The sequence below is a fragment of the Melitaea cinxia genome, chromosome 4, assembly GCF_905220565.1.
Source record: "Melitaea cinxia chromosome 4, ilMelCinx1.1, whole genome shotgun sequence".
In the NCBI taxonomy this organism is placed as follows: domain Eukaryota; kingdom Metazoa; phylum Arthropoda; class Insecta; order Lepidoptera; family Nymphalidae; genus Melitaea; species Melitaea cinxia.
The window spans coordinates 15,041,227-15,062,552 of NC_059397.1; the positions used below are offsets into that span (position 1 = coordinate 15,041,227).

At 32.9% G+C, this 21,326-nt stretch overlaps 3 protein-coding genes and 1 long non-coding RNA gene across 4 annotated transcripts; 1 reads left to right on the plus strand and 3 right to left on the minus strand.

The window, feature by feature from the left end:
- LOC123669946 lies at nt 1-1,334 on the minus strand. The gene is made up of 2 exons (XM_045603457.1): nt 1,214-1,334; nt 1-297 (listed from the first exon to the last, which is right to left on the minus strand). Exons 1-2 carry the CDS (start codon nt 1,281-1,283, stop codon nt 134-136), a joined length of 234 nt encoding a protein of 77 aa, XP_045459413.1. The 5' UTR covers nt 1,284-1,334; the 3' UTR covers nt 1-133.
- Nucleotides 1,335-6,568: 5,234 nt separating this feature from the next.
- LOC123669947 (defense protein 6-like) lies at nt 6,569-7,530 on the minus strand. The gene is made up of 2 exons (XM_045603459.1): nt 7,255-7,530; nt 6,569-6,924 (listed from the first exon to the last, which is right to left on the minus strand). The coding sequence occupies exons 1-2, from the start codon at nt 7,358-7,360 to the stop codon at nt 6,788-6,790; spliced, it is 243 nt and encodes an 80-aa protein (XP_045459415.1). The 5' UTR covers nt 7,361-7,530; the 3' UTR covers nt 6,569-6,787.
- Nucleotides 7,531-16,281: 8,751 nt separating this feature from the next.
- Nucleotides 16,282-19,711, minus strand: LOC123669948. The gene is made up of 2 exons (XM_045603460.1): nt 19,322-19,711; nt 16,282-17,111 (listed from the first exon to the last, which is right to left on the minus strand). The coding sequence occupies exons 1-2, from the start codon at nt 19,494-19,496 to the stop codon at nt 16,333-16,335; spliced, it is 954 nt and encodes a 317-aa protein (XP_045459416.1). The 5' UTR covers nt 19,497-19,711; the 3' UTR covers nt 16,282-16,332.
- LOC123669949 lies at nt 17,775-19,314 on the plus strand. The gene is made up of 3 exons (XR_006745832.1): nt 17,775-17,819; nt 18,289-18,302; nt 18,422-19,314. It is a non-coding gene; the product is annotated as an uncharacterized LOC123669949 (long non-coding RNA).
- Nucleotides 19,712-21,326: the final 1,615 nt, after the last annotated feature.

Consider the following 21,326-nt stretch of genomic DNA (forward strand, 5'->3'; position numbering starts at 1 on the left):
AAATATTGAAAACGTGTTTATTAAAATAAGCTTAAATTACGTATACACTAACACCTTGTAGAGACTCGTTTCCTTTGACAAAAGTACAAAGCGAATTAACCACCACTGAGTAAATGCATTGTTATATACGTCTTTATCGCAAGCATTGGCATCCATTGATCGTGCAGTATCCACCACTTTTATATCCTCGTGATTTGCAGTTGGCAATGCACTCGTAAAATATGCAACCGGGCGGGGGTTTCACATATATCACAGTTGGTTTGACTATTTGTCTCTTCTGTATTTTATGAACCGCACCTAAAATAAAGATGGTGTAAATTGTTAAGTGGAAAACTATTACCTGAATATTACTGCTTTGGGATATGCATTTGTATTATTTTAGTATTTAGGTATAAACCTACAGAAATCGTTGCGCGTACTTAGCAGGTAGCAGAAGGTAGTACCTATTTATTTTTAAACTAATTCAGAAATTAATAACTATAACATGTATCTATTTAAAAAGATCTTGCACATGTATAACAATTAAATAATAAGCTTCACACATAACAGACTACAATGAGATTTACTCCAGTATTGTGTATCCGAAAATACAATAATTGTATTTGCTCGCAAACGAGAAAAAATCGACTTCAATTATATCGACAAGTAATACAACGTAGGTAGACGAAAAATTAGTCAAGTAAACAAGCGTTATCAAAGATTACTCAAAAAGTTTGTTTTCAGATCTCGATGACATTTAAATGTGACCATATGACAAAGATCAGCTTTCGATTAAATTAAAAATCATCAAAATCGGTACACCCAGTAAAAAGTTGTGCGGTATAATACAACGTAGCTCGAAAAAATAGTCAAGTAAAAACGCATTATTAGATATAACTCGAAAAGTGGTTATTAGATCTCAAATAAATTTAAATGGGACCAAATGACATACACCACCTTTCGATTATTATTTTTTTGTCGAAATCGGTCCACCCAGTCTAAAGTTCTGAAGTAACATACATAACAAAAGAAAAAAAAATACAGTCGAATTGAGAACCTCCTCCTTTTTTGGAAGTCGGTTAGAGAGCACAAGCACAGACGCCCGAATATGATAAATATTAATTTGCCCACTACAAAGATTTATTATGAATAGGCATGAAAGTAATAACACGTTTATGTCATAACAATCTTAAGTAAACAAAAACATAAATTATAATAGTATTGTAATACTAACTGTAAGTATCACTTTGCACCATCGCCACAAAGGCTATTAACAAAATAGATACAGCTAAACACGTCCTCATGATTGAATCTCACAATTTTACTGTGAAATGGCTGCACTGCGAAAGTAATTTATACATTCCTTATACAAACATGCATCCCCCATATTCATACTTTAACACATTTCAAAATCAAAACTTAACAATTTTATCGCTACGTGACAAATCCATTGCTTGGTATACTTGTGACAAAACCAATATTTCCTAAATAGCAGAGCAATGGTTATAGTAATATTATTATTAAAGATTGTTTCATAGAAAGCTGTAAGGCTAGTAAATATTGGACGCAGAGGGAATACGCGGAGTCAATTTCCCTGGCAGAGAATCGCAAGTGATAAATTTATACTTGTGTTGTACAAATTGAGACCGTAATATTCCGAGTGCAAAGCTGTGAGTCGTTTGTGAACGTTCAGCTTTTGTTTTGTTTGAAATTTGTCTAAATTACATCTATGATAAGATTAAAGATGTTATTATTGTTTATCCGAGTTCCACTTTCAGAATCTTGAGTGTGTTCCATATTCAGCTAATCTACGATCATTTTGTTGTTTGTAATACGTATGTTTGTTCTTGAAAATACTCTGTAAGGAACAAAATTTAAACTTAATTTTAATAAACAAAAGTCTTTTATTGTTTTTTAAGTTACTTTTTTTTTATATTATTCATTGATTTTTTTATACAACTAGGACGGCAAACAAGCGCATGGCTCACCTGATGGTAAGCGATTATTGTAACCTACAGTTCGAGAGTTCCTACAGTTACTCCCAATCCACCTCAGCTTTGGTCACCATACTCACCACAGGAACACAACACTGCATGAAAGCAGTACTATTTTGGTGTGATATCCTAAGTACTTGTCCACTCGAGGTTGCTACAGATTTTAAGCAGAATACTTCCTGTTGTGCCCTATTAGTTAGTCTAGTGCCCATATTACAATTACAGATGGAAACGATACCATAAGTGAAGATTTTTTTTTAAGAAGACTAAAAACCTTTGTCTTAAAGGAAAAAGAGTTGAATTAAATAAACATTATACATTTAAGGATATAGATACGTATAGATGATAGTACGTGGTAGTAGTAATAAATTTTAACATTTGAGTAATTACGATATAACTGAAGATTTGAGAATTGACCATAAAACAGATTTCACCCATTTGAAAAAGGCTGGCCTAAAAACTACCTAACTAAAACCAACTGGGTCGTGTACTCATTTGCGATTCGAAGAAGAAGAAGAAGAAGACGAAGAAGACGAAGAAGACGAAGAAGACGAAGAAGACGAAGAAGACGAAGAAGACGAAGAAGATGAAGAAGACGAAGAAGACGAAGAAGACGAAGAAGACGAAGAAGACGAAGAAGATGAAGAAGACGAAGGAGAGGAAAGAGAGGAAGGAGAGGAAGAAGAGGAGGAAGAGGAGGAAGGGGAGGAAGAGGAGGAAGAGGAGGAAGAGGAGGAAGAGGAGGAAGAGGAAGAAGAGGAAGAGGAAGAAGAGGAAGAAGAGGAAGAAGAGGAAGAAGAAATGGATTATATGATTTATGTGAAATTTGTTTAGATGATTAATTAAAATAGGTGAAAATATCACAGCTACCTGAATAATTTTCATCTAAAAAAAAAGTGTGTGTGTATTTATGTACGGACATAAAAGTTATACTCAATTGGCTGGCTAACTTCACGTTACTAATTTCTTCTTCGTTGACTAGCTAACTTCAGGGTCTCGGTTTTTTTTGTGATGGTATGCGCGCTCATCGTAAAAATTTACTCTTATAATTTTTCCCTAACTCGCCAAAAGAAGTATAGCTTCAAAAATTTGTTTTTCTACATTTTCTAATGTATAGTGCAGTTTTTTTTTTAAATTAAATATAATATATTCAGATGAATGAATGAATTGTTTGAAAGTTCGTGTAAGAAAGTTGAAAAGGATTATTCTAGGAACTTTAAAACTTCTTTTATTTGACGTAAGACTGAGACATTTTTAAGTCGAGTAACTTCTTCATTTTCTTACGAATTTCACCATCATATGCTCGGAAATATAATAATAATTACAAATACTGAACAACAATATTTAAATTAAATTCCTCTTACTACTGATAATTATTGAATAAATTTTAGTGTTATCATTAATATTTTATTTTAAAAACAGTTTCAACCACATTTTTTATTAAAAAAAAAAAAACTTAACGCATCATAGATTTAATATTTAAAACTATTAAAGTAATATGTATTTAAATTTGGAAAGTTTTAATTTGATTAACGTAGTTTATGGTCTGATAAAATAATCTTTAGTCTATGGCAAGGTGAATGCTCTGTTACACCGCAAGTCAATTAGTCGTTTGGTCAATCAATGTAATTTGGTCTTAGAATCTAGGCCATGACCTCCTTGGATGTAATATGGACGTAAAAAGGGATTCCCGATTCTGCAAATATAAATTCATGAGGTGATTCACTCACACATCGGATATTCGTATTTAAAAGATAAGGGGAGATACCTCATGCATTATCACATCTCGCTGAACGAGTTTGTGGATATATATTGAACTTTAGACGAATTTGAGGAAATAGTGTGGTGCAAAATTATGTGCATTTTATTAAATGTATATTCTTTTTGAATTGTATAGTCAAAATTTTTTATTTAGTTTGTAAATAAAGTAAACAATTATATTTTTTGATTTGCGGTATATTATATTATAGTGTATCTGAGAATGTATTTTGCAGTATGTTATTAGAAGCTAATCTCTACCTATAAACAAAATATATAACAAAATTTTACTTTGGTAAAATTATTTTCAAATGATATATACATACTTATATACTTCATAATTAAGTTTTCGGCTTTTAATTCAGCTGAATATCTAATCTAAAAAATATTGTATAGTTACAAAGAGACAGAAAGAGAGACTTCAACATCGTTATTTATGCAAATATTCGATCGCTTGGTCTAATTTAAGAAACCTTAAATCTAAAAATCTGTACCAAGGACTTTTATAAGATATAAAATATCCGGTTGTCATAGCTCATAACCAACGACCATAAACATTAGTGAAGAGAAAAAAATTTTTTAGGTGTCGACCACGATTTAATTACCGTTTTCTGTTCTTAGTAGTTTGTAATTAAGTTTTTTTAATTTTTATTTCAAGTTAATCTAATTTATAAATTATAATCATAATAAATTTATAATCAAATTTCGAAATTTATTTTTAACATAATAAAGTAGATATAAAATATGTTTTTATGCATAAAGCAAGTGGGTGAAGATTGTGTCTAGTTCGGATCTTAGACTTAATAAAATAGTCAGTAAGTATCCATTATTAGAGATAACTCAGAAAGTACTTGTAAGATTCTGATTAAATTTAAATGTTCATGAGAAGCACCAGCTTTCGATCAAAACAAGAATATCTAGTAAAAATTTATTAGGTAAAAACACATTGTACACACTGTATTGTCTTACAGTCGAATTGAGAAACTCTGACGACCGCTCTGGTGCCTGTGCCCTCTAGCGCCTAATCACCGGCGTTCGCTGATTCGATTCCCGCTTGGAGTCGATATTTGTGTTTATTCGAATATTTATTTCCAGTCTGGTTTTCTTTTTTGGTATTTCTTGGTCTGTGATTGTGGGTCTCCTCACCGTGCCTCGGAGAGCACGTTCAGCTGTCGGTCCCGGTTGCTATCGTAATCACTAGATAGGGATCGTTACTCATAGTAGGAAAAAACCCCGAAGTGGAGCAGCATGGTGGATGGCAGTGGACGTGGACGTACAGGCTTTAAGTCGCTTAAAAACCAGTTAAACAGTAGAAACAGCTTAAGCAAAAGATTTTTTTTAGTTTTGTGTCCATAAAACATTAATTGATATTTAAACAATATTTTATATGTACTAGCTGACCCAGCGAACTTCGTATCGTCATTTTTTCCGTGATATCGATTTTCATTTCTGCAAACCATTTCTGACCAATAAAAACATAAAAGAAAATTTCACTATTTGGTCTAGTCCTTCGGAACTTATGTAACATTTCGACGCTTGATGTTTTTATTATACAAGATTTATTATTTAACAAAACTTTAGATACTAATACGACACAACTAACATGGGCACACGAGGGCTAAGAATAATTCGTTTACGATTGTGCCTCTGTGAGTCTATAGCATCAACATGAAATTCCCAGTCAGCAGAAATGAAAGGCACTCGTGCTGTAAGTGTATCATGTAATTTGTCTCGATTGTCGACAATATATTTCTGGTTAAAGACGCTATTGTTCAGACACCGAATAAGCATTCTAATTAATGTAGGATAGCTTAACTGTAACTTGTAACTAAAGAAACTTTTTTTTACAGTAGTTGGCAATTGTTCTGGATCCGTTTACGTTTATAGGGACGTAAATATCAATTTGACTGAGGATATGGGTGATGGGTGAGGAGGTGGGTGGCGAGAGTAGCAGAAATTTACGCTGTTTCATCTTATCTCCGATTCAACTCTCCTCGATCTCCCATATTAGATGAAAAATTTACTTAGAACGTATTCTCCGACCTTGTCTTTTCTGACCTGTTTCTTTGCCAAGAGACAAAGGTAAAATAGAAATGAAATGAATACATTTGTCTGATGTTTAACTCAACCCCAAGACGAATGGCTAATAATTAACACGGATTCATGGACTAATGTTTAATGCTCCGCGGTTTTGAGTTCGATTCCCACCTGAGTCACTGCGCCTTTTTTTTTACGCTGGAAAATGCATTTACGCGGGAGTCTGAGACTCCCGGCGGGAAGTGCAATGCCGGACTACTCAGTAAAAACCAGCGGTGCCCTCGTCGTCCTAGTGGGGCGCCATGGGACCCCTTATATAAGTTATTAGTATAAGTATTCGCCATGACGCCGCGGACGGTGGGCCTGCCTGCGGGTGCAGGGCAGGCCGCCTCCGATTGAGAGATTGAGATCCGAGTCACTGCGCCTGACTCTTAATAATAATAATAACCCACCCCGACTCTGGGTGTAATAGAAATATTTATTTATATATTCATATATGTATTATTTAAAAACGAAAAAAATATATATGTGGCTATGCCAGTCGGCTGTTACCTATAACACAAGCATTAAGTTGCTTACTTTAGGAACAGACGACCGTGTGTGTTCTTAAATACATCATATAGGTTTCCCCCATAAATTAAAATTTACTAATAGATATGCAAATGTTAAAAACAATGTTGGAGTCTTTTAGCCATAAATATGTTGTATACTAAGAAATCCTTGTTTATGTATTTTTCTGTATAAGGAATTGATAAAAAAATATACTATAACGTTAAAGGTATAGTGAAAAGAATTAAATAAATATAAAACTATTTATTTACCACATCAAGAAAAAAACATTACAAGTGAATTTTTGTTTCGATAAAAGAAATATTCAAACCATGTAACTGCTTTACACAAGTGAATATAAATAAATAAAATATTATTTGATAAGTAGCTAAAACTTCAATACAGCAAATATCAAAATTACGCTATCATTTTATAATACTTTTTAGCCCTTTTAATTGTTAGTCCCCTCGTTAGTAGCATGAACAACCAGTATAGGCACAGTAGCCACCTTTGAAGCCTCGTCTCCTGCAGTTAGAGGAACACTCCCACAGCTGGCAACTAGGTAACCTGTTCAACTGTCTCTTTTGTAACATGTGCACTGGTTCATCTGAAAATAAGGTTAATATACATTATTATTTAGTGAATATTTTACTATAGTTCTAGATAAGAACTATATTGATAATCATAAAGAGGTTTGTGATAAAACGTAGAACTGTTTAAAATTAACTCCTTAATATTTATCTCCTGATTTAAAAATGGAGCAATGTAGTCGAACACATCCAGTTTACAGCAGTGTTTACATATTATGATTTAATTATAATATATAAAAAATAAAAACAAACAAATAAAAAGAACACATATTAAAATGTAAAAGTTATGTTGAAATTTAATGGCTATTATAGAAATGATAATTTAAGGATTATGGTGTAAAACTTACTTGGAAAGATTTCTACAACTTCATCGTTTTGGCTGAGCTCGTTGCTTTGGGCGAAGGTGGCAACAGCCACCAACAGAACAACAGCGAATACTAAATACGTCTTCATATTTGCATTTAATAATGTTGTATGATGCTGTGGAATGAAGTGACAACCTTATATATTCCTTTTTGTAGCGATAACGGAATTGCAAATAGCTTCTCACTTTGAGTGAGCAAATATCGTCTAATGTGTAATATGCTGTGTGCATATACAACGCTGTTACAATACTTATTGATATTTTATTAGACGTTTGAAAATCAGCAACGGATTGAGTGTAATGTAATCTTAATTAGCAATAGGAATGTTAGGAAGTCGGTCTGGTGCTCAGGGAATCCCTGAGTACCGAATCGCTGGAATTGATTAATTAATATAAATGTTTTGCAATTAATTGTTCACTTTAGAAATTGAAGTGCAAGCTTTGTTTTATATTGTTAGAAATTATATGAATAACTTTAGTGATAAGATAGATAGTAATATAATTGCTTTATATTATTTACTCAAGAGTCGCTTTCCAGATATCTTGAGTGTTTTCTTTATTAAATGTGAGATTGTTTACGTTTTTCCTGTTATGATAATGTTAGAAATTAATTTTCACTAACTATAAGGAGCTACGATTTTTTTTATATCTAAGAAGTTTTTAAATAATAAATGATAATCATATTAATTAGCATATTATTATTATATAAGACTAGATGTGCCCGCGATTTCGTCCGCGTTGAATTTAACAAAATAGTTATTGTTCAGTTCGCAGTTATAAAAAAAAATCTAAAATAAAAGTAGCGCAAGTTCCTTCTTATTATATCAACTATTTGTCAGTGAAAGTCCCGTTAAAATCGGTCCAGCCGTTTCAGAGATTAGCCGGAACAAATAGACTGCCTAGACAGGTAGACAGAAAGACAGACAAACATTATAAAAAATGTTATTTTGGTATATGTACCGTGTATACATAGGTACATATAAATTTAGTACAAAGCGGTTATTTTAATATTACAAATAGGCACTCCAATTTTATTTATTTGTATAGATGTTCGACTCTTAGCTGTGTTCGTTCCAATGGAGGGTTCTGTAGATGTAATGGATCACGTTCCGCATTTAAAAACATTCCTAGCCCTGATTTTATTTAAATAGATGATACTTTGATGCTACTTTGATAGACTTGTTCCTCATGATACCTTTCTAGAGCGTGTAAGCACGGCTATAATTTACAATAAAAACATTCTAAGAGAGAAATCCATACGTCTCCATATACGGTTCTTTAGTTATATGCAGCTAGTATTGACATTTCACTTTATCGACGTTTTTAGGGCAAAGAAAAATAGTATAGGACAGTTATGGAGAAGTACATTGCCAGATATAGCATAGTCTCGCATATTAAGACAAAGTAAAATTTGTTAGACATGTTTTACTAACCTGGAACGTAATCTGTTACACATACGAAACCCCCCATTAGAAGAAACTCAACGAGTCGAAATCGTTTATTTAAATTTAAATTAATAAGTTTGAAAACTTCGTTTGTTACTGGCGATGATTTCAATATATTAGCTAATGAAAGTCTATAATCGAAAGCGTTTAACTTGTGTTAGGATGAGTTTTAGAATGCAGCTGCGGACACTAAGACAAAGTCAAATGAGTAACTAATTAGAAGCTATTACATTATAGTGAATGAATAAACGAGTATACTGGCCAGCACGCATCCCCGACTTAAACCCCATTGAGCATGCACAGGATGAACTGGGATGACGTGTACATCAGCGGTATCTGCCGCCAATCACGCTACGTGTAAAGAAAGATGTTGTAATAGAGGACTGGCTGAATATTTTACAACATCGCCTCAAAAATTAGTAGAAAGTATGCCAAATCGTATAACTGTAGTATTGCTACTCGCGGAGGCAACACAAAGCAATAAAATGCGTGAAAACAACACATCTGTAACCATATTAAAGAACCAATGCCAAAGAATTAAATTAACAAACCAATATTAAAGAATTTACAGTTATTAAAAATAAAAAAAGCTTGAATTATTTTTTTATTACATATGAAAATATTGAAGATTTTCTAACTGACCCTTTCTTTTTGCGGTCCAGTTTATTATATTCATAATAATCACTTCTATCTTTAGCAACAACTTTATAATATTCTTACCTAATATTGCCATGTACGTACGAAAAAGCTTCATAAAAATCTTAGATTTGAAATATCTAAAAGAGTTTTTAATGCATATAATTTCATATCATTACAGCCTATACAGTCCACTGCTGGACATAGGCCTCCACAAGTTTACGCCACAAATAACGTGAACTCATATAATTTCATATGAAATAAGTTAACTACGTAAAAGATTTCTTGTGACGATATGTATAGGTAACCGTCCTATGAAATTTCACCTGGATTTATGACTACTATTTCTCCTTCTCTTCTTATCTTGTTTCTGAAACGGTTAAATGTTTCTGAGAATTTAATTATCAATTTGGCTATTTATTTTATTAATTGTGGTGATTTAGATTAAAAAAAAAATTAAGAAGAAAATTTAGTAATTTCAGCATAAAAATATAAAAGATTCTACGTCTAATTGATATACAAACAAGTTGTTTCTAATCCTCAAGGATTTGCACCGACATTAATATTTTTTATGCAGGACTGATTATTATCGGGACAAATGTTTATATTGAAATTACATTTTTTGTCACTTTGTCTATTGTGTATTCGTGTTATGTGTGCTAAAAGACGTTTAAAATTTTTGAGTATGTGGCGTTTTGACCATCTTTTGGGCAACTGCACTGATTTGCACGTTACTCTTTTCTGGTTGTGAGTAACTGTTCTTCTTCTTGCAAAAAAAACCAAGACAATAACTCATGCAGAATAAACACCAAAACTTAATGCATAAATACAAAATCTGCTCCGAACTGGAAAAGTTGGTGTCAGTAAAATTTTGCACCGCTACATGGGAACAATTGCCCGTTAAAGTATTTTGCTATATTTATACAGTACTAAAGAAAACAATAGCAGGAGGTTACAAGTTAATTTATCCTCCGCTTACGACTGAAGACGGTTACTGTCTACAGTTTCTGCGGAGTTGTAGCTTAGTGTACTTAATGCGATATTTTAAATTGGAATTTATCCAGTGCTTAAATTACTTGAGAAAAATTCAAGTTATATTTCCAATGGCTTAACGTCTTGTAAAAAGGTACTTACTACGTACTTTATTTAAAGCACGTTTTCGTTATTGTTTGGTAACATTTTTAGAAAGTAAAATATTAAAATATAAGTACACTTAATAGATGGGATTGATTAACAATAAATAATTGTTGAGCTTAGGCATTAGTAACAATAGCTGATTTATATATCACCTCTGTTTTTAAAAGGAAATTACAAATGATAATACGATAATTTCCGACCACGAATACTTTAGAATCATATAAAGCTAAAGAGATGATTTAGATATCAGCGAAAAATTATTAATTATTATTAAATAACATGTACGTGTACAAATATAAACACAGATGAGATTATGTTATTTCTTATTCTCTGTTCTGTTAATGCAGTTTATATAAAAACACGTTTATCAACCTACGTTACACACCTACTCTCCGTGAGCCAAAATTACAATCACTGGAAGTAGCATTAAGCCGAAAGCAGGATAAATAAACAGAAAAATGGACTCCTTTCATGTTTTTGTAAGAAAATCTTAAAAGAGTACATTATGAAAGTTTGACTTGCGGCTTCGTTTCTTCTGTTTAAGATAAATTGCAGAATGGGAAGAATCCTAAAATTATACATTTAATTTTCTAACCCAGCTTTCATGATTAGTAACACTCTCATTTATTGGTCAAACGGGATATTTACTCAGTGCATTCATGACAATAGCGCTTGCAATAATATGCGTATATCTGTATCGGAAACATAAAATGACAACAAACATGGTAAAAATCCTATTTTACATATAAATACATAATTGTACATCTAGTGGGTATAGTAGATTCTATAAAAATAATTAATCTATACGATTAACTGCAAGAAATTACTGTTAGAAATTTTTATGCACGATCAAAAAAATATTTTAATGAGATTACTATAGAATAATTAGCTATATAAATTACTAGTACCCGGGTGACCGAGCTAAGCTCGGTATTTTTAGTAAATCGTGTTTTTTGGAAATCATAAAGTATAAATACGAATTACATATTGATAAAATATGAATAATATTTTTCGATTTTACCGACATAATAATAAAAAATAAGAACAGTCTATTTAAATTAAAAATAACGAGTGCAATTAGAAAAAGAAAAAGAAAAAATAATTGATCAGGGACATGTGGATTTGAACCATGATCTTCTCGGTTGATCCCGAGCGGCCGATTTCCCACCGAGCTATTTCAACTACATTGACTTATGCGAAATTTACCTTCGTATTCTAACGATATTTTTTTCAATTCCTAAAAACAGGGATAAAACGACATTTCCTGAAAATGAATCCTAGCTAGATAGATTTATCTCCCCCGAAACCCCCTAAATACTAAATTTTATGAAAATCGTTGGAGCCATTTCCGAGATTCAGATTCTATATATATATACAAGAATTGCTCGTTTAATAGTATAAGATTACTATGCTATATATAAAATTATTTTTTCAATCTTAAGCGATGGTAAAAGAAATTTTATATACATATTCTTAGGAAGAATTACCTGATATTGAAACTTAGGATATCTCACGAGACTAAATTTGTGATCTCCGAAGATCTTAGCTCGTTATGAAAATTAGAGAGATAGTATTCCCTGATCTCAAAGTTCACAATTTTCATACTTTATTTCATAATATTATTAACCATTTATTACGAAATGATTTTTAATAGCATTATACTTATTATATATATATAATATTTTATAGCAATACAGAAGAACCCATGTTGTTATCAGGTTCTAAATTATTATTATTAAAAGTAATTTTATTCATTGAAAGTCTACATCACTTCAGGCTATCGCAGTCCACCGCTGGACATCCCCCACAATACAATCCGTTTTCCGCAATCTTCATCCAACCACCACGGGTAATCTTACGTAAATCTTCGGTCCCGCGGGCAGGAGGGCGTCCCAGTGCAACGCAGTGTGCGTTTGCCAACACGCGGTCTCCACTCCAGGACACGTCTGCTCCAGCGGCCATCGGTCCTGCGACACAGGTGACCAGCCCACTGCCACTTCAACTTGCTAATTCTGGAATATGAATAAAAATTATTCGCCGAAGTGCCCGCATGACTGCATCAAATTAGACATTTTTTGTGTTTGCTATTATCAGGATCAGATTTGCTTAAATAGAAATTAGGTATATTCACGACAAAAAAGTCCAGTACGAAGTTCACTGAATTAGCTGGTTACAAATAAATACAACAGTGAATTCAAGAAAATAAAAAGGAAGTGATTTAATTTCAGATATTAATAACCAGTATCATCATTTTTTTACTGGAATATTTAAAGATTTTATTTTTTGACAATTCAGATTATAATAAACGTTTTATTACACTTTCTATTCAAATCTCCATCCGCAATGCAAACAGTCAGTTCGGAAAACACAATTTAAGTTTGTCAACAGTCGCTCCGGTCGACGCCCGACGGCAGGGGCGTGCTATTTATTCACTTGAGTATACTAAGTGTACCATATTTCATGTTACCTGTTTGTTTATATATTTAAAACTTTATTTACATGTTATACGAGTATATTAAAAGTTCTTTACTGGCTCTTGGACTCACTCCTACATAAATTTTAACATATAATTAAACTGACGAATATAAAGCTGGAAAGCGTAAAACATATTTAATCTTTTTCGCCTAGAGCTTGATTATTACATATCACGTAATAATAATAATTTGATAATTATGTTACAAATTTTCTTTGAAGATTTTATAAAAATAATTGTTGTCTATTCACAATAAAAAAAAAAACTGGCTTTAATTACATCGACCAGTATAATACAACGTAGTTAGACAAAAATAAGTCAAGTAAATATGCATTATTAGATATAACTTAAAAAATACTCCACAGATCTCAACTACTACTAGAACTAGGTTTCGATTAAAAAATATTCATCGAACTCAGTAAAAAGTGATGAGATATAATAAAACGACGGTTGACGAAAAAATAGTCAAGCTAAGATGAATTATTAGAGATAGCTCAAAAAGTACTAATCAAGTATCATTAAATTCAAATGGGATTACATGACATGCACCACCTTTTGTTTAAAAAAAAAAAAAAAACAAAATTAGTCCACCCAGTAAAAAGATCTGTGTTAGTAACACATGTAAAAAAGCTCGCGTAAACCGAAAATAAAATCATCATATCAAAAATTTCGATCTAACGGGTACATCGTTCCATAGCTTAATTGGCTAGAGCGCCGACACGGTCAGTCAGAGATGAAGGTTCGATCCCCGCTGGAACGGTCAATTTTTGATATGATATTCAAACATGTAAAAAAGTACAATCGAATTGAGAACCTCCTTTTCTTTTAAACAGGTTAAATAGCATTTTCAATCAAAATGTCACCATCATATTTCTCTCGTAACAGCTCCGGAAGTGTAAGGTATTTAAATGAAAAAAGACACCTGACTCGTGTATTTTGTGAAATAAAAATAATTATTCCAAGTGAAAATTTAAATGCTTTTGTAATATAAGCCATCGTTTGCGAGATATAATTTGTTCCTAGTAATTCCAGCGCGGAGAGGCAGAGGGCGTTAGGATAATCAAAGAAGTTTTCTGGGGAATCGACTACATAGATTAAAGGCGCTTTTAGTGTCACGCGGATTTGCTCACGCACGCGGGATTGGACCGCATGCGTAAAATTTCACGCTGCGGATCATACGCAGCATGAGTTTCAGTTTTCTACGGGCTGCGTAACGGTATAGACGTGTTCAAAAATGATCAATGTCAGAAGAATATGTGTCGCTTACATACTTTACAAACGACGAAACAAGAAGACAAGAGTACATGTTGATCCCTTTCTTGAAAATAGGCTTCTTGCTGGGGCGTTTGTTACACGCTTTGGAAAACTACAAAATAATGAACGTAAATTTAAAAATTACTTTCGAATGTCCATTCCTTCTTTTGATGAACTGTTGTGTAAATTTGAGAATAAGCTACAAAAAAGCAGTTTACGAAGGATTACAATACAACCGATTGAGAGGCTCGCTATTACATTAAGGTAAGTTTTAAATTTTAAATATTTAATTTCCTGCTATGATTTAGTGGAAAGGGATTTGAACAGGTAGGATAAACGTTTTTTGACTTCAAATTACTGTCATGTGTAAATTTACATGTGCAAAAAAAAAATTTTGTCATGTACTCTGAAATTTCATTGTTCATAATTTCATTCAATTTCATGTTGAAATTTCATTAAGAGCCATTTCACAATTTTACGCTCTGCAAGTTTAGGTAAATTTGGTCGCATCGCGCGAGTCGTACGAGCCGCGCGATCTTTGTGCTAGTACGTATAGTGTGACAACCAAAAGACCATCGTGATCATTTTCTGATGTATAATAAAAATTATAACTATGGTATAAAATGTTTTTTACGTAATTAATTTGTTAAAAATTTCAAGTATGTTATATAACAACAGTCAATAAATTTAAAATAAAATTAAAAAAATCAATTTTATGAAACAATTTTTTTAAATTGATTTAGTTTTTTCAGTTTACGAATGAATCTAATATTTACGATATGAATAAAAAAGCATTTAATGACATCGACACCGACAAACATATTAATTAACAAATAACAAGACAAACAGATTGAAATGCCTATTTGTATTGATAGTGTGAGAAAAGAAAATTAAATTATCCATTTGTTTACAGAAATTATCATTATATTATTTTACAGTCATTTTCGTAATATGTTTATTTTATTTATATTTTATTATGAAAGTATCAAATGCGTTTTATCCGCTATAACAACAGGCGCTTGGCGCGTGTGAGCGAAAGAGACGGCTGCGCAGAATTTGGCGTGGACCTTACCTCTAAGAGCGCTAGCGCTCGACTGATTTACCGGGCTTGATGCGTGGCAATATATACTATCTTTTTATTATTTAATATAAAATGTATTAAAAATAATTACATCTTTTAATTATTTTTTTTGTATTCCTTAATGATGTAAGTTTACTTTGATGAAGATAGTTCGTTAAAATTTCTTAGTTTTCTAAGAGAAATATCGCTTTTAAAATTGTACTTATTTGGAAAATATTCGTAACTTTAATTTTTTTTTATCGTTTAATAGAGATACAAATGGAATAAAAATCTATGATAGTGGACAACAAAATTATATTCCACATATTATGATATTTTTTTAAAATGGTTTCAACGTAGAGGTTATTGAAAAGTAGGACTTCAAAGTATACATTGCGACCGTTTACCCAGGGAGGAGGCTGATGAAAAGGTTAATAATTTTATACACATAATATAAATCAAAATTCTGATCTGACTATGGACTACCACAAAGGTTGCTCTATTATATTTCAAGAATATAAATTACATTATTGCATCCAACACTGAGATTAACGACGTCAAAATATTACAATTTCGCGGATTGTTACCGATTTTTGTGAAATGGCTCTTAAATAAGATTATTTCACTCATAAAATGTCGCCATTAAAGTGGAATCATTCCTACCTTTCATCACACGCTACTTATTATAATATAGATAAAAGTTATAGGTTTGCACATGACAGTAATTTAAAGTCAAAAAAAGTCCTTAATTGGTTTGGGATTGGTACGTTCAACCTACATACACAATCCTTTTTTTTATCTGATAAAGTACACATGGCCACAGATCAAGTTACCCAAAACCAGCATAAATGGAACTCGCGCCTTGCGTATTATCATACTTAGGTAACCCGTCGGAGTCCCGCTTATACTGGATTTGAGTAACTTGATCTGTGCCGTGTGTACAACCGCACTCATATGACTAAACAAACAATTAGAGAGAAACTGGAGAAAAAAAGTTAATCGTACTCATTTTAATAAAAAGAGTTTTATTCATAAATTAAAAAATCAAATTTTACATCATTCATTTCTTTGTAAATTTGTATCCTGAGCGTTGACATTACTTTCGCCTGTAGATGATGTTGTTGCTGGGGTATAAATTACGTCATAAGACGTGATATTAAACAGGCCGCTTTCAGTCGAAATAAGAGTTTCATTGTCATTCACTGCAGCAGAACTAATAGCATTGTCGTTAAGACTCGAAGTATCCTGGATTATACTATTGGTTTGGTAATCTTGATTTATCGGTGACAAACTGTCAAGCTCAGTAAAAGCACTAGAACTTGTTGTAGGTATGGGACTGTAGTATGCAGGTTGTGTTTGACTTTCCATTTCCATAACTATATTTAACACTTTTGTTCTGAACATTAGTTTTTGATATCTAGTGAATCTTTTTAATGAAGGCTGCAGAGACTGAAAGAAAGCCAAATCCTCACTTTCTAGCTCCAGTTGATTAGACTTTAAGCATTCTAATAACTGTGCCTCAAATTCAGATGGTGCTTGCTTTTTAGATTTTACTTGTTTTTGTTTTGATGTTGGGTGAGAACTTTCTTGACGTGAAGTATCTGGTTGCGTGGACTCATTAGGTGTTTCTAAATTACTTTGTTCAGACATTTCTTCACAGAGTGACTCTTCTCCAGCAGTTTCCGTTGTACTGTCTAAGAAAGTCAAAATGTCATAGTAAGAATATTTCTTCTTCTTCTTCTTACTCCCAGAGCCGGATGGCTGATTTTTTTCAGATATCTTGTCTTTCTGGTAAGTGTCCCTTGCTGTTCGCCAGCGTTGTTGTATTTTCTTGTCTGAAATGACAAAATATAATAAGTAAGTGGCAAAAGTACACACAGTTTCAGATCAAGTTACCCAAAACCAGTACCAATAAACGGAACTTGCTAGGGCCTCGCCGGGCGCCGAGTCGTCTACGATAATAAACAACGCATGAGTCCTGTTTATACTGGTTTTGGGAAGCTTGATCTGTGGCCGTGTGTACAAATCTGATATTAGTTGGAAATTTAACTGCATTCGATTAGAAAAGGCCCTCCTTAATTCACACATGTTGTCAACTTTACACTGTCTCATGAAGCATTAGATAAATCAAGCAATATATATATACCTATACAGAGTGGAAAAATAAGGCCGCAGTTGAAGGAAAAGTACCCTTAGGCGCAACGCAAACGGCGGGCTGGCGCAGGCCGGTCAATTTCGCCGCGAACGATAGCGCAAAGTGAATCTTATACTAGACGCAGACGGCGCGGCTGGGGCGGCGCGGCGCAGACATCGACGAAATAATTCATTTTTTACAAAAATAATTAGAACTTCATTTAAGGATTTTTGGAAAAACACCGGATTGAATCGGGCAATTTGTTTATTTGTTACAGTAAAATTTGCCATCATCAAAATTAAGGTGAAAACTTCCGGAAGTCACTAGCGCTGTAAGTTTTTAATTTGTTTTAACAAAAATTTGCTTTATTTGCATCTGTCAACCTTCATGAAGGAGGACATCTTGTAATGTAAATATTGCCTGAAATAAACGATATTTCATTATATTATATTATATATATTTATTAGATTCCTTTCATTTGCCGGAAATTTTACCATAGGGGTTAATTTATATAGAGAAGATTTCTTATAAAATATTTACAGCATAGTTATGTGTCTCAAATCTGCTAAAAGTGGCCACTTTTAGCAGATATGAGATACATAACTATACTTCAAACTTTTCATATGAAATCATAACTGCATAAATACCCCCCTATGATAAAATTTTCGGCAAATCATAGAAATCTAACGTAGCTATAGTACTGTAGTTAAAACGAATTAAAAACTTCTAGCGCTAGCTACTTCCGTGCCCTTTCACCTTAAGGGTATTTATTTTTCTTCTGAAGTAAAATTCGAGCGGTGCATGCTGTCTTATGTCTGATGTCAGCATTATTAATATATTATGTTATCATATTATTAATATATTGTTTTTGTTTTCAGATATTTGGCAACTGGTAATACATTCACTGATCTACACTATTCCTATGTGATTGGAATTGCAACAATTAGCGAAATAGTAAGACAAGTTTGTTACATAATATGGATTGAACTAAAGTCTGAATGTATTCCACAGCTTAATGGGATCAAATGGAAAGAAATCGCAGAGGGATTTCTCACATATACAAATTTTCCTAATTGCTTGGGTGCAATTGATGGAAAACATATAAGAGTGATTCGGCCGCCGCACAGTGGATCACTATATTTTAATTATAAGAAATATTATTCTGTAGTGCTCCTCGCAATGTGTGATGCTGATTATAATTTTACATATATTAATGTCGGTACCAGTGGAAGCAACGCCGATTCAACCATCTTTAGAAGGAGTCAATTGTATACGAAACTGGAAAGTAACACGTTGGGTATCCCTGACCCGCAAGAGTTGCCTATTATTTGCCCCGAAGTAGCTTATCCATCTAGTGTAAGAGCAAAGTTGCCGTTCGTGATAGTGGGAGACGAGGCATTTGGTTTATCATCACATGTGATGCGGCCTTATGCTCGTGATAATTTACCTTACAAAAAGAAAATATTTAATTACCGTCTGTCCAGAGCTAGAAGGTACATAGAATGCACTTTTGGAATTATGTCAAATAAATTTAGAATATTTCACAGATCCATGAATGTCAAGTTAGATCTAGCACAATTAATAGTCAAGACGGCATGTGTACTTCACAATTTCATAAGGAAACGGGATGGCTACAAGGTCAGCCATACATTTGTCACAAATGGTTTTACGGGACCACTACCCAGGCAGCAGACTGAAAGTAGTAATACGTCGGCAAGTAATATCAGAGATATATTTGCAGATTACTTTATCAATGAAGGAAAAGTCTCCTGGCAACACCGATATATAATTAATTAACTAAACTCAAAAGGTTTTAGAAGGTTTTTGATGTTATTTGTGAATTAAATAATTATGCTTATATTAATAAAGTAATGATGCTTGTATAAATAAAATAATGAACCAAACACATACCCGCCTCTTTTCTTTCCTCTTCGCTCAAATTTTCGTAGTTAGGTGCCAATTCCTTCAAAATATCTCTCCATGCAGCCTCCCTCGCGTCCCTGTTTTTGTATAATTCATTGCGTTTATCCCACAAAACGGGCCGCAGATGAACTTCAATGATTACTCGTTCTGTATCGATTTTCATTTCGGTAGTACAATACGGCGCGTGCGCCCCGCTCGACTCTAAAATGGGCACTGAAGTTGTAGGCAGCGCTTACGCATGCGGATACCCCGCACCGGGGTGACGCCCCGCACAGCGCCCCGCGTCCCGCGTGCGTTTATCACGCTTTACAATAGATACCTATATGAAATTGTTCTTTGCGGATGCTACGCATGCGGTCCAATCCCGCGTGCGTGAGCAAATCCGCGTGACACTAAAAGCGCCCTAATTTGTAACCCTTATCGTTCTATAAATGTATATCCCCATATAATTATTGCGAAAATATTGTCTGCCCAGATTGTAAAAGATTGGTGTTTAAAGGTCACTCATTGCCATCATTGACTAACTTTTTAAGAGGTGTGTCTGATTAAAACAATTAAAAAACCGATTTATGTTAACAATAGTTCACGTATGATTTGTAGAAACTTAAATGTTCGCAATAATATGTTGATATCTGACAAATGAAAATACATTCGTCCAGAAAGTATATAATAATGTCTTACCAATCTTAAAATCGTCACTTTTACCTGTTATTATATAATAAATGTATTATGTAGGTCTTAAACAACTGTCTAAAAAACTAAGTATAAAATTAATTTTCAATGCTTTATCAGATTCAGCTTTCACATGTCTGATTATATTTTGTCAGTTTTTTTTTTAAGTTCTGTCAAAGCGTAACTGCGCAAAGGGGGAAAAAGGCAATCGATCTCGTCTCTTCCACCTGGTTAGAGTCGGCAATCCGAATGTGTGATACGAGTTAACGTTTTGTGTATCGACAACACAATAAGCCTAATTTAAACCTTATTCCATTATACATAAGGTTTATATTATATTTGTTGAAAAGAAATATGATATTTCTGTAGATTTCACCTGTCTGAGTCTCGGCGTTTCTTTTCAAATAATGGTTTTTGCGATGTTGGTATAATATTTCCCGTTGATAATTTTCATTATTGATGTATAAAGATATGTTATTCTTTCGAAGTCAGCGATTTTGGATTGTGAAAATTAAAATCAGAATATTATACTGTCCCCCGTTGGCACAATTGATAGTAACTCTGTTTTCCGCTATAGAGTTTTTTTCCAGCTAGTCGGGGTAAATTTTTTATACATGTATTTACAAAATTATATCTTAATTTTTATAACAGTCGGCTCTTACTTACTAAGTACAACTACACATAAACTACAGACTATCTCAAAACAGTCGTTTATGTGTGTATGTTAAATATATACCCTTTTCACATACGAGTATTTAACTAAGTATAACAATGGTCTGAAAAGAAAAATTAAGTTGTAACAAATTTAGTGGACAGGTGATTCTCGAACATTGAATTAAACTAAGTTCCTTCTTTTCATAAGCCAAACCGAGTATAAATAAATCTCGCAGCTCATAGAACCGAAACAATAACAAATGGTTCGTTGGGTTGGATATTATGATATAATGTTATATCTGGAATACATAGATAGAACCTTTAAGAAACACAGTACTAGTTGTTATTAGTTATTATTTTTATAAAATCGCCATAATTACGGTCGATAACACTGTATGGCTTTAAGTTCGTCTTTTGCGCAATGTATTTTGTATAATTGTGTATTAAAATTAAATAGTTGTAATAATAGTAAGAGCGATCTTTCAGTGGCTGCTCCATAATCGTATCACGTATTAGTAGTTTGTATGAAAGTTACTACCTGCTGCGGTATTTCAAAATGCATATCTGAATGCACGTGATACTTACAGACATATTGCTTTTGGGTTTTACTTGCATGTGACTTTAAAGTTACTTGGATTTCATTTACGCTAGTAAAACTATGTGAGCT